Here is a 13,424-nt window from a genome sequence, read left to right as displayed (position 1 = left end):
TTTTTAGATTTATATTGAGTTATTTGTTATTTTATATTAAAAGTGTCTCAATAAAATTAATGGTCTAAAACTAAATTTTATTAAAGGATCGTAAATAAATACATAATAATACTAATATAAGTAATTTAGAGTAATCTTTTTATTATTATATGGATTTATTTATAATTTTTTTCATTAAAAAAATTAATTTGACTTATAACTTATAAAATTTTTTTTTTCTTATTTAAATAATAGAGTATATAAGTGATTTTAAATTATTTTAGTTTAAAAACATTTAAATAAGTTGACCCAAATATGCTCTAATTGTTAACAACTACTTGTTTTTGGAGATAACATTATTATTTAATAAAGATAGAGATTAATTCTAGTTAATAAGATGTTAGACATTTAGTTGTAATATATCATTTTTGATGTTATTGTAAAAAAGATTTTTTAATAATAAAAAAATTGAGTAATTTAATTCAAAGTTCTAAAATATTTATAGGAAAAATAGATGAGTTTTATGATATAATTTTTTTAAATTATCATTTTCCATATTATTTTAAATACAAATAAAATCATAAAACTAATTAATTAAATTTTTTTTTGGGCGCCTAACTAACGTCTTTTCCGTCTAAATTGCAAAGCATCGTCTCTGTTGGCGAAAGTTTGCCACCGTTTCTTCTCTTTAAAAAACTCAACTCCGATGGCTTTTTCTCCTCACTATTTCTCTTCTTCTCCGTTGCATTGTAATTACAATTTCTTCGATAGTTTGCGTAAAATTTATCATTATCAGGGTTCCTCTGTCGAAGAATTGATTTGCAACCATGCCTCCCAAACGATGTTCGTTTCAATTTATTCATTTTTTTGTTGGTCAATTTAACAGAGTGGTAACATGTTTTTGAATTTGGTGCAGCGGTTCGTATTGATGCAAAGAATAAGAGAAAGATGGAAGAAATGAAAGAGGAACCTTCTTCTGTAGCAGTATCGCAGCAGAAAAGAACAACGCCCGCGAATCGATTGCCCCTCAAGCCTTCCCTCCAGAAATTTTGTCCTACCCCGTCCTCCTTCAACTTCAACACCCAGCAGCAGATGCAGCCCCTTACCGAACCTGAAAATGTGGAAGTACTTTTGAAGAGGCCCTTCACTTCCTTCACCGCCTTATTAACTGAAGAAGATGATGACTCTGTCGTCCCTGGATCTATCAGACACATGTATGATTCTGTTGATCAAGTTATCGAATCACATGTAGGTTATAACCTTATTCGTTTATTTCTATTATTTTGAACAAAAAAAGATATATTTACTGAAGATTGATTGATGTGATGCAATGCAGAGTGGTCAAGTGAAAAACATGTTGATTGATATTTACATGAGACACTTCAATAGTATTTCAAGCGCGGCAAACAGGGAAGCAGAGAAAAAATTGGTAGAGAAAGAGGAAGAATTAAGGCAGGCGAAGATGAGGATAATGGAATTGGAGAATAAGGTAAACTTGTTAACTAACCATTGCCGAAAGCTGCAAAACAAAGTTGCGAGTCTTGATGTGAGGTGTGCAGTGCTGGACTCTCGTCTTTACGCGGCGTATCACTTAGAGGCACAAATGAAGCAGGAGTCGGTTGAGTCCTCTCATGTTGATCCTCATGTGGTGGAGCTCCCACCACCAACTATGGTGGAGCCACCACCAAGTGTGGGCGGTAACTGTTATGCATGCCGCAAAAATGCCGCTTCTATTATTTGGCCTTGTGGCCATTTTCGTGTCTGTGCAACATGTGCTTCTCATCTCCGTGCTTGCCCTGATTGCCATACTCCCAAGAATACTGTAGGCTAGAAATTATTAGTATAAAGAGAAAAACAGAGTATTCTTTTTGTTGTTCTTTCACATTTATAGTAATTTTTGTGTATGTAATAGTGTACTTATTTTGCTACTACTATGTGTTCTGGAGGATTGAAGATAAATATATATGTTTTGTTTCAGAGTTATGGTGGAGAATTATCATCTTTTATAGTATCAGTTATTCTCTCCTTTTCTTTTTTTCATTCTGTATTCAATATCTACGTTGAATCTGATTCGACTAATTACAACATGTAAACGTTATTTAGAAAAAATAATTACCTTTTACATTAAAATAATAAACAAAAATTAAATACATGATATGAGGATTGTTATACCTTGGGATTTGAATCCCATAGTTCAGAGGATTTGATAATAAAGGTGGCTTTGTTTAGAATCAATCATAAAACTAATACAGAATCATGCAGTAAAAATTCCCTTGCCATTGCTTATCAGACAAGGTTTTTATCACTGACGATAAGCGACTGCAATTCTGGAAACTGTATTTGGTGTGATTCGTAATGCTATTATCTGATCATGCCCAGACTCTTTTTCTTGGTACGAGGTCCGATGTCTTTACTTGATCTATTTTAGCAGCTATGATGAAATCATTCATGCTCAAACCTCCTGCAATTAGAATGTACCACTATGATCATTAAAGAATTCCAACACAAGTAAAAGAGATTGAGAATAAATGAACTTAATTTGCCAAGTGTTTTACCCAATCTTGCTGTAAGTCAGTACAGTTATCACATAGAACGCGCTACAGATGAATTCTTAAATAATGCTAGAGGAAAGGAGTGACTGAGGAAGCGTACTCACCAATCGAAGGAGTCCACAGCTCAGCATGAACTTGATTAGACTGTTGTAATTGATGAAGAGTGGGGAGGTGCCCTGTGCCTTCCACCACCTTGCCTATTCTATTGATTAGTTCAACCCCACAATCAAAGTCTTTTAATTTCCATGTGCATTGTAGTTTAAGCACCCCATCTTCATTTGCTATTCTCCAGCCAACAACCTGCAACCATATGGGATCAGTGAACAATTGAAGAACGAATTTGGAGCAATAACTTGCATGCTTTTCGTTTATGGACAACAGTGTGTGCTATTTTATCCAATTCAAACCTAATAAAGATCTTAGATTTTACTTATTAAACCACAGATTTCAACAGTGGCTGAGTTAGATTTTTGTTAAGATGATTCGAAATATGAAAGGTAAACTCACTAAGAAGACATAGAGGGTTCAACGTCGCATAAAAAAATAATTTCAATCATACATAAATAGTGTATTTTCTATCGAAGGGGGGTCGGCACTACCTGGCTCCGTCCTTGGTTCTTTTCCTATATAACCAGGTTTACGTGAAGGCTGAACCCAACATTACAGTAATTCACGCAGCCAAACCACGGAGAGTGATTGATCTATTATTACCTTCTGAATTTCCACCTTCCTAGTAATTAAAGGATATTCTGTTAGGACTAGGTGATTCTTCCCACTGTCCTAGCCTTGGTGGACAGAGTTACCTAATACCTTGCTGGTGGTAGGTGACAAATATCCCGTGTGGAATTATCAAGGTCGACCTCACGGTCATAAAAAAAGGTATTCTATTAGAAGAAAAATAACAGGAGCTTGGCTTTAGCTTGTCACGTTATTAATTTTTTCCAATTTCTAGAATTTCCAGGGGAAAGCATGCTTCTCCAGTCCTGGCCCCTGGCTAAATGATTTGCAAATTTGAAATTCTTGGCGTGAATCTTATAAATCGCCACACTTCCAAAATTCTAGCTATGGAACAAGAAGGGATATACTAAGGCTACATTCATATCTCTCAATTGATAGTCATTGATTGTCGAACAGAGCATAACCTTGTGAAGTCACCCAAGAGCAAGCACGGAATATTCTACTGATGAACTTCAACATAAAGACTTCCTTCACCCGCATACAACAAATAATTTTATTTTACCCAAATTAAACAACTTTCAACAATTCAAGTGGATTAAGCATTCCACTATGAAAGAAATCATCCCGTCAAATCAAATAGTATTAGATAAAAATAAAATGGTCCGCTGTTTCAATTCATTGTGTTTTACTTATTTATTAGTTTGTGTTGTTAAATTTTTAACGTCAACATCCTAAGTTATTTTTTCGAAGTGTTTATAAAGTATAGTAATGTATCCACATTTGGATGAAGGTACTCTTTGGATTATTTTTACCATCATTTGACTGAAGTAACTTGTTCCCGACCAAAAGATAGGACCACACGATTAAAAGGTCTATTTTATTTTACTAAACTTCATATCTAGTCAAACTAAACGGGAAAGAGTAGTATGTATTCTACGTGGCCTATATTTCGATTCAATCAACAAACTAACTACAGACAAGATGAAGAATATACTGAGAAGAGGCATAAATACAAGGACAGAAACGAAAGGGTGCGTTCAATTAGGGTTTTCAAGGGATGGGATGAGTAATTGGTACATCTAACCTTGAATAAAAGCTGTTTAGCTTCAAATTCGGACAAGGGAGTCTGATTGGGTGAGATATCAGTGCATTCCTGATTAGCAAGGGACAAAGCAGAGGCAGCTGGGATGAGAATTTTGTGCTCCGTGTCAGGATTACCCAAAACCTTTTCACCAAATTTACTCTCCACTTCAGCTGGAAATGGGTCTCTGGCCCCAAAATCACCTAATAAGTTAGTATTGCAACGTATTCTTGTGCAAATTCGAGATTGACTGGTCTGGAGATTGGGAGTAACAAAGTTAGGTTTGCGTAAAGGGAGAGAAGAAACTGAAATTGGTGGAGAAAAAGAAAGATGAGTTGCAGCAGCCATCTGAGAAAGAGAAGAGGAGTTCACTGCTCTGCTCTGCTCTGCTCTTATTAGAGAGGATATGTGTGGTGATTTTATCTAGAACCGGTCGGTCTGAAAATTATTATCCGGTTCACAAGACTTAAGTGGTTTAGTTCCATATTTCCTGTCCTACGTGGTAAATTGTAGGCCGTATGTCTACCTGGACAACCACAGATTGCAGGCCAGATGAAATATTACAATTAGTCATCAACGTTATTTATTACTCTATTTATTTTATCATAATTTATTTGATAAATAGAATTTCAAGACTAATTTAATTTTTTTACATAGTTTTTTCGAGGAAAATTTATGCGATTAAGTAAATTTATACTACTTAATTACTTATCATAGTTATAATGATCACTCACAACTAACATTATATATTAATTATGTGGGCTGATTTTGAGTTTGTATAATTAGTCATATTTGTATATGTATAGTTCGTCAGAATATATGATTACATATGTATAATATACCATTATCTAATCAATGTACATATACAATTCATCTCTCTCCCACTCTCCCCACTCTCTTGCTCGCATCTCTCCTCCCTATCCCAATCTCACTCGCCTCTCTCCTCTCTCTCTCTCTCTCTCTTCCAATTTCGCTTACTTTTTATACAAATGCATATGTAAAATATACAATTATCTAACCAATATACATATACATTTCACTCTCTCCCAATCTCTCTCGCCTCTCTCCTTCCTCTCCTAATTTCGCTCGCCTCTCTCCTTCCTCTCCCAATTTCGCTCGCCTCTCTCCTCTCTCTCCCAATATCGCTTGTCATATATACAAATACATATGTATAATATACAATTATCTTACCAATATACATATACAATTCACCTATCTCACACTTTTTGCTCTCTCTCCCAGTCTCGCTCGCCTCTCTCCTCCCTATAACATGTAGCTACGAATTGTAATTATCAAACTATAGCTATGGAGATTAATTAGGCTATTTTAGTGGCTATATGTGAAAGTTCCCCCCTTTTTAAAATAATTAAGTTGTAAATTATTGTGGCCTATTAAATTTACATAATTTTAAAATAATATATTATTCTCTTGGCTCCAACTTGTGTGAAACAAATACAATTTAGAGAGTCGGTCAATTTTCTTATATGGTTTTGAATTTTTTTAAGTCGTGATTTGTAGTATTTTACGAAAAAAATTATAATTTTTTTAGATTTCAGCCGACACAAAATACATCAAAGTGGATTTTCGAGATTGTAAACACAATAAAATAAGAAAAAAGTTTACTAACCTATAACCACGAATATCCATTTTGAAACCCAGCGACGAAGAAAACTGTGAAACCATAGTGCGAAATGAGGGAGAAGGGGTGAAATCGTTTCTAGAAAATAATGAAATGAGGGGAAAATGAGTAATTAAGATTTAGGGATTTAGTCAATGTGGCACATGTGGAATTTAACAACTTTCGCTAATAAGGTAACGTCTAGGGGGTACTCTCCGATCATTATAAATGAAATGTTAAAGTGAAAGGATTTACCCACTTGCAAGTGTTTTCTAAAATAAAATGATTGTTCTCACTTATGAGCTATTATTTTTCGTATGGTATGTTTTGGAGTAATCATTCTAAACTTTCAATGTATTTGTTCACTCTTTCTTGGAAAGGTTATTTTTTTTACTGAAGGCTCAAATATCTTTCTCTTAATAAGTAAGAAAGAAATATCATCAACATGTTAGTAAGAACCCTTATTAATTAATTTGAAATAAATTTGAAGTTTGCTCTTTTATAATATGTGCAGACCGAAATTCATATATATTTTCATCAAATATGTTGATTGATTAATAAATATTCGTTCGTTCTTAATTCAATTCTTGATAAAGGAAAGACCTTATAGAAAGTACCCTCAAAGTGGAATGTCACACATGAATTTGAATTAGCGGAACATCAAATGGGAAAAAAAGTCTCACACATATTTAATCAAATTGATCTCATACATAACTAATCATCACAACCATATTTTAGTATTGTCTTACAATTTCAAAAATGTCTATTTCATATAATTGGAATACAACTTCAATGCATATGTTCAGAAACTAGCGTTTTAAAAGCAAATGAAAAAATAGTATATATGATAGTGAAGTATATCGAATAATGTAATTTCTCCTAAAATATTTACTTTGATATCACTTCAGACATATCCAAAATTATTTTCAGATTTTGAGAATTCAACTCATCTCTATAACTTTCATTTAGGAAACATCTGCAGTTTCATAATCTCTCTATTGAATGGCATGTTCTTTCCAATTGGAATAGGTAGTTCAATTACTTTCATTGGAACCGTACATGAGAATTTCTTAACTCATACGGTTCTCCATCTCACTCTCATTCTTCTCACTCCTGATGTCAATCTATTAAACATTTTGAAAGCGCGATAATCACAAAGTCGGCGTTAATCACAAAGTTGTAAGTCTTCCTTTTCATTTTGACTCCATCGAGAAAAGAATTAATTTTTTAGTTAAAAATATTCAAGAATTTAGAATTGTTGTTGTTGACCGCCTTTCCCCACCTTACCCCTACCCCATTTTTAGATCTTTATGACTTCTAGCATTGTTGTGAAATAAGAGAAAAATAGAGTCCTTCTAATGTAAAAAAATGAATTAATTATCATTATATCACATCATCAATTTCAATTTCTATATAGAAATGTTATATCTCAATTTGGTATAAATTTGAGTTTTTGCTATTAAATTCTTAGATGGAGTTTGGCGATTCATCCAAAGATCGTGAACACCCAAATAGGTTTAATATCAGCCTTCAATGAGAACTTGTTAAAGAAAAACATCGAAATATTTAGTGCTGAATTAAGAAAATGTTCTGAGAACGGTAAAAACTTGTCTAGCCATTAGCCGATCAACACCTTCATAAAATTTTCTACCTAATATTAACTCATCAAAAATAATTTTTTTAAAAAGATGTGTAACATGTCTAGGCAATATTATAATTATGAGTTTATATGTTAAATTTATATAGTGACTATTGTCAGAAAACATTACACGACTCATTTTATAATGGATCGTTTATGTCTTTAAACACGAATCACATACCTTATACGTTTAGGGCTTTACGCCTAGACTTACCTGATCAAAGCTCGACCATCGATGTATTGTGATGAATAATCATTCGTCAAAAGACTCGTGTTGATAATGTTATGAAATAATATAAAATAAGAGAAGAATAAAGTAGGGAGAAGAAAGAAGACTTCTTACTTTTCTTGAAATATATAATAAAATAGAGAACACTACAATAAAATATAGTAAAACATCTAATTGGTTAAATGTTAAATATTACTCACATCATGTTATACTAAATACTAAAAGTGGAAATGTGTTAAATCAAAAATTTATTATTATTATTATTATAAAGGTAATGTGTATTATTATTATTATTATTATTATTATTATTAATAGTATAGTAATTATAAACATTATCTTAATAATAATTGGGAAGCCCCAAACATATAAAATTAAATTACAAAATATTCCTAAGTAGTTAAGTTAAATTTTTACCCTTCACCTTAATACTATTCTTATAATACTTGGTATTAAATAATAAATTTACCTTTACTAATAAATGAATCAAATTAATTAAATGGGAACCTGATTAACCCTTTTACCTTATACTGTTAAAAATTACTTCCTACATGTTGCTACTTCGGTCCACTTTTACTTGTCATGTTGCGCTTTTCAAAATTAATTTGACTAATTTTTAAAGTTAAATTGAATTACATTAATTTGATATTTTAAATTAAAAAAAAAAAATATGAAAAAACTATATGAAAAGTACTATATATTGTAATTTTTTGCATATCAATATGATGAAAAAATACATCCTAAAATATTAGTCAAAATTTTTATAATTAATGGAGAAAGTATATGCTAAAAAACGATTTTGGGTAGAAATTTATTAAATGGTGAATTATTAGTATAATAAATGTGTTCGCTGAAAAGAAAATGTTTTCACCTTTTCACCTACTATCATTTTGAAAGTTAGAGTCACATGTGTTCAGTGAATATTTTGAATTTTTCTTATCTACATATTTTTCTTAAAATTGTCATTTATCCAACTTTAATTGATGATAACTATCAGATCTTCTCATCAATGACATATTTATCCATAATGAAATGATAAATCAACAATATATATAGCTATCAATTTAATAGAAAAGGAAACAGTAAGATGAAAGCTACATATTTAACTAATAAGTTATATGTTATTTTCTCTTTTATTATTTTTTATTATTGGTCATGAAATTGTATAAAAAAAAATTTGTCAATCTTTTATCAAGCAACACTCTTCACTATTATCCAATATTAGTAGATACCATAAAGCTTTGCAGCTATGAATAATAGATCGTTCTTAATATATTCATTTGTTGTTGTTGCTTAGTAATATTTTTGTGCTTATTTGATTTCTAAAGTTTAATGTTCATACATCATTAAGTAGTAATACACATGAAATTTATGGATAAATCTTTTACATGTGTAGTCCAAAGATAAAAATTGATCAATATCTTTTTTATCTCTTTGTCATTCAAAATCTTTTCTCAGTTTTTGCTTTTTTATTGTTAAGTTTATGCTTTCTTATTTTTAGAGCACTTTTTTATGTTCTTTTACCTTCTTTTTTAACTGTTATAAATTAAATTTGCAGAATATAAATATCATCTCTATCACAATTGACTATTGCTTTTCTGCACATGTTACAAAATAGTAATGAAAATTGTGTAATAATATAATTCTTTATTTCTCTTTTCATATATATTGCTATGAATAAAGTCTTAGAAGGATGTGTATGTTGTGAATTTTTCTTCTTTATTTTTTTTTGTGTGTTTTCTCTATTAAAATTCTTTAATTTGATTTTCTATTAATTTTTAATTGTTGTAAATTTGTATTTTTATTTATTCTCAAAGTTATTAACCACCTAGGATTTTATTGGAAGTTTGTTAACTACTCATCAAAGTCCAAAATTTATAATTGATTGCTCAAATAGAATTAGTTTTAATCATTAAAAGGAATTGGATCTATAAAATATCATAAGAGACACACGTGCATTGCAAGTATCCAGAAACTAGTATAACATGCATTAGCATTAAAAGGCTAGGGGTAATATGGGTATTTATACAAGTATTATGCTTAACTACAGTTGTACATAACTGTTTTATGACGTGTATTTCCATCAATTAACATAAAAGCCCTTCTGTGTCTTGTTTTTTACTTTGCTGCAATCGGTTATTTGATTTCCCATGCATGGGGGTTTGAAAAGATTTAGTTGAGTGTTGAAATTTTATCAGTATCACATGTATATAAATAGATGGAATAATATATATTATTAAAAATTATATAAAAATATTATAAGTTACAATAATTATCAATTGAAAATATTTTGATTTGCTCTTTAATTTCATATGTCTCATTTACATCAAAACAAAAAAAGCATCATAATATAGTGAATGCTTATTTCATATGTGCGTATCATAATTAATCTCATAAATATTTATACTATGAATCATTTTATTGAATATTGAAAAAGAGTTAAATTGATGGAGTAAGTGTCACGATCCAATTTCTCGAGCCATGAAGGCACCTACTATAACCCATCAGTAGGTAAGCCAAACCACAACACAGAACCACACATACTGGGTGTGAGGGTAGAAACTAAACAAGACTAAGAAAAATTACTATAACAACATAAGCAAACCAAAACATAAATACAATAAAGGATCCCTCCCAGAACCTGGAAGTCACTAATACAGAGCTACCAACAAAACGAGTACAAGTCCCAACAGTGGACCACCGAAACTAGACTGTCTCGAAAAGTAAAAGACAAATCTTTATATAAACAGATGGAGACTGAAATAGTACAAAACGCTGTGTGCTCACCCCTGTCTCCAGACTAGAAATTCTCCAAACTCGATCAACGCTGACTACCGGTGCTCGGACCTGCATCACGAAAATAGATGCAGAGCGTAGCATGAGTACCAAAAAAAACAGGTACCCAGTAGGCATCATAGGCCGACTGAACTAGAAAAGTAAAGCACTATGAAAAGACGGAATCACAAAACTAGAGGTCAAGAACAGAAGGCTAAGTAACACAATAATGCACACGAGTGTATAAAAATCTAACTAAATTAATATAAATAAGCTAACTACACCTAACTGGACCCACCATAAGCCCAGAAGGTACACTCGTGCACAAGTTTAAATAAAAACTCGAACGGACCCCCATAAGCCCGACGAGTACACAAAATAACTATAACTTAAGGAGAATAAAACTCGAGGCCGAAGAACACTGAACCAAAAAGTAAAATCTGACGGTACGGAGGTCGGGCCTTGAACCGGACACTCACCAGAATTACACAAGTAGCCAATTGCAAAATATAAGTAACTGAGGCCGGACCTCTAACCGGATGCTCTACATACTTGAGGCCGGACCTCTAACCGGATGCTCTACATAAGTATGTGGATGTTCGAGGCCGGACTGTAACGATTCAAAAAAAAAAGAGAATTATGTAAATAAGAATAAATAGGTATTTAAGGGCATAATTGTCCTTTCACGTTTTAAATGAATAAATAAATAAATAAATAAAACAGATTTGTATTTATTTATTTTAATGTTATTTGACTAATTCTTGAATTAGTCTCCTAATCCAATTAGCCCTCTCTCTCTCACGCTTCTAAACTCCCTCTCTCACGTTCTCCATCTTCCTCACATTATTTCTGCCAAAATATCAATAATTTTCATGCTTGAAGAACTCACAAAAAATTTTTTTAAGCAAAAGAAAAAGTAATCAAAACGTCAAGGCTAAGAGAGGTATACTTTGAAGTGAATTGGGAGTGGTTTGGAGGAGTTTTCCGGGCAGCAACATTAAAGTTTGAACATCGATTAAGGTATGAGTTTCTCTCATGGAATTCTTTCTCCAAGAGTACTTTCTTTCGGACGTTTCTTAAACTCTTGAAACTAAGGTTGTTCCCCTTCGTATGTCCTTGTCCTTAGCTCCCTAATGAATTTGTAGGATGGGTATGTTGTGCTGCTAGATTTTTGCATGAATGATGTGTTTAAATTAAATATGAGTGTGTTTATGTGCGGGAAATCGCGATAATGATCATCAGAATATGACCGGAAAAAGTTGATGTATGGGTGTGTATAGGGCAGTGTTTTAGGCATTGTTTTGGGGTATATAAGTTGTTTATTTATCATGTATTTTATGTGTGAAATGGGTGTGCAATGTGATGTTCATTTTGATGAAGCATAGTGAAGTGAATGAACCATGAAATCTCCCTAAGAACTAATGTGAAACTTGATGAAAAAGTGCAGAAAAAATAGTGGAATAAATTTCCAAAAAACATAGAAATAGGTTTAAAAAGAATCTGGAAATTTTTGGATGTCAAAGAATTAAAAAAAAAATAGAGGGGCTGTGGGGGTTCGAACCCACCACCTCACAGCCTCCTCTTCAGCGAAAATGAGAGGAAAAATAAGGGGGCTGTGGGGGTTCGAACCCACAACCTCCCTATTCAAGCGAATTTAATTAAAAATAATAATAATAGTAAATTAAAATTCTAATTAAAGTTGGAAAATTAATTCTCTTATGTAAACATTGAGATTTAATTTAGAATTTTAATTAAAAATAGAATATTAATTCTTTTATGTAAATATTGAGATTTAAATTGGAATTCTAATTAAATTAGAAAATTATTCTTTCATGTAAATGATTGAAATTTAATTTAGAATTCTAATTAAAATAGAAAATTTATTATTTCACGAAAATGTTGAGACTTAACTTAGAGTTCTAAATTTATGAATATTAGAACAAAAATCAATGAAAAATATAAATGATATCCAAATAATTCAAAATTTGGGTTCTCGTGTCCAAACCTCCGTATTGATACATAAGTCATACGTGAGTGAAATATTCAAGAATAATGTCATCTACGTAGATCAAAAATCAAAGATCTTGGCATATATACAAGATACATAAGTCTTGTAATACATAATCTTAGAAAAACAAGAATTCACTTAACGAACTATAAATGAAGCCTCATGGCTTGTATGTATAGATATATAAGTTTAACATACGTTCAAGAATAAGTGAACCTAAGATATACGTAATGAAATGAAGAATGTGGTGACAATCATGATGTGAGGTTAATGCGTATGATGAGAGCAATCTTAAATGAGCTTAAGTAAATGTTACCGATACATACTCACCAATGAGAGTGTAAGATAATGAAGAGACCAGTCTCTATGAATACTCTAATAAAAATATTGAGTTTAAAACACTTAATACTAATGATGAGATGAGAAATCATCTATTGAGCTATGATGTCTTCATACTAGAAGCAAACTTCTATGATGTATGAGTTGCATGTAATGGAACTTTATACCGAGCACCGATAGGCTAGCTATGAGTGGTGATGCCTTCTTTCGGGAAGGGCGGAGGTTCACGTAATTCTCATGAGATGAGACTGTCCGGCTTGCCGGGTATGGGTCTCCACACATCTCCTAGTCTTTGAACCTATATTGCCACTATAGGGATCTGGCGGGGTTAAATTCCCATATACGCTAGCATGTTATTTGAATCGCTTTGGCCGGTGATTCCACCTCTTTTCGGTGTGGGGAAGACACTGGATTTCATGATGCTCACATGATCTATGTCGGTTAAAGTTAAAGTTCCCAATGAATGAATGAGGCCAGCCTCGAATGAATAATATGAAAGAAAGTATGTGTTATATGTTATGTGTTATAT

The 13,424-nt window shown here is 31.9% G+C and overlaps 2 protein-coding genes across 2 annotated transcripts; one reads left to right on the top strand and one right to left on the bottom strand.

Annotated features, from left to right (window-relative positions):
• The first annotated feature begins 658 nt into the window (after positions 1 to 658).
• On the top strand, positions 659 to 4,601 carry LOC109119274 (uncharacterized). Its single transcript, XM_019211742.3, has 3 exons — positions 659 to 822; positions 896 to 1,227; positions 1,316 to 4,601. Exons 1-3 carry the CDS (start codon positions 807 to 809, stop codon positions 1,808 to 1,810), a joined length of 843 nt encoding a protein of 280 aa, XP_019067287.1. The 5' UTR covers positions 659 to 806; the 3' UTR covers positions 1,811 to 4,601.
• On the bottom strand, positions 2,078 to 4,745 carry LOC101265812 (probable pterin-4-alpha-carbinolamine dehydratase, chloroplastic). Its single transcript, XM_004253276.5, has 3 exons — positions 4,294 to 4,745; positions 2,636 to 2,831; positions 2,078 to 2,440 (listed from the first exon to the last, which is right to left on the bottom strand). The coding sequence occupies exons 1-3, from the start codon at positions 4,636 to 4,638 to the stop codon at positions 2,349 to 2,351; spliced, it is 633 nt and encodes a 210-aa protein (XP_004253324.1). The 5' UTR covers positions 4,639 to 4,745; the 3' UTR covers positions 2,078 to 2,348.
• Positions 4,746 to 13,424: the final 8,679 nt, after the last annotated feature.

The sequence above is a fragment of the Solanum lycopersicum genome, chromosome 3 (assembly GCF_036512215.1).
Source record: "Solanum lycopersicum chromosome 3, SLM_r2.1".
Taxonomy (NCBI): Eukaryota; Viridiplantae; Streptophyta; class Magnoliopsida; order Solanales; family Solanaceae; genus Solanum; species Solanum lycopersicum.
This window is presented reverse-complemented; position numbering and strand designations above follow the sequence as displayed.

What these genes read in the sequence shown, in the direction of transcription:
- LOC101265812 (XM_004253276.5), bottom strand. Translation starts at nt 4,638, where the DNA reads ATGGCTGCTGCAACTCATCTTTCTTTTTCTCCACCAATTTCAGTTTCT. An exon ending in CTAAACAGCTTTTATTCAAG is followed by an intron (nt 2,832 to 4,293) that starts GTTAGATGTACC and finishes ATATGGTTGCAG; the next exon opens with GTTGTTGGCTGGAGAATAGC. An exon ending in GCTGTGGACTCCTTCGATTG is followed by an intron (nt 2,441 to 2,635) that starts GTGAGTACGCTT and finishes TTCTAATTGCAG; the next exon opens with GAGGTTTGAGCATGAATGAT.
- LOC109119274 (XM_019211742.3), top strand. An exon ending in ATCAAGTTATCGAATCACAT is followed by an intron (nt 1,228 to 1,315) that starts GTAGGTTATAAC and finishes GATGCAATGCAG; the next exon opens with AGTGGTCAAGTGAAAAACAT.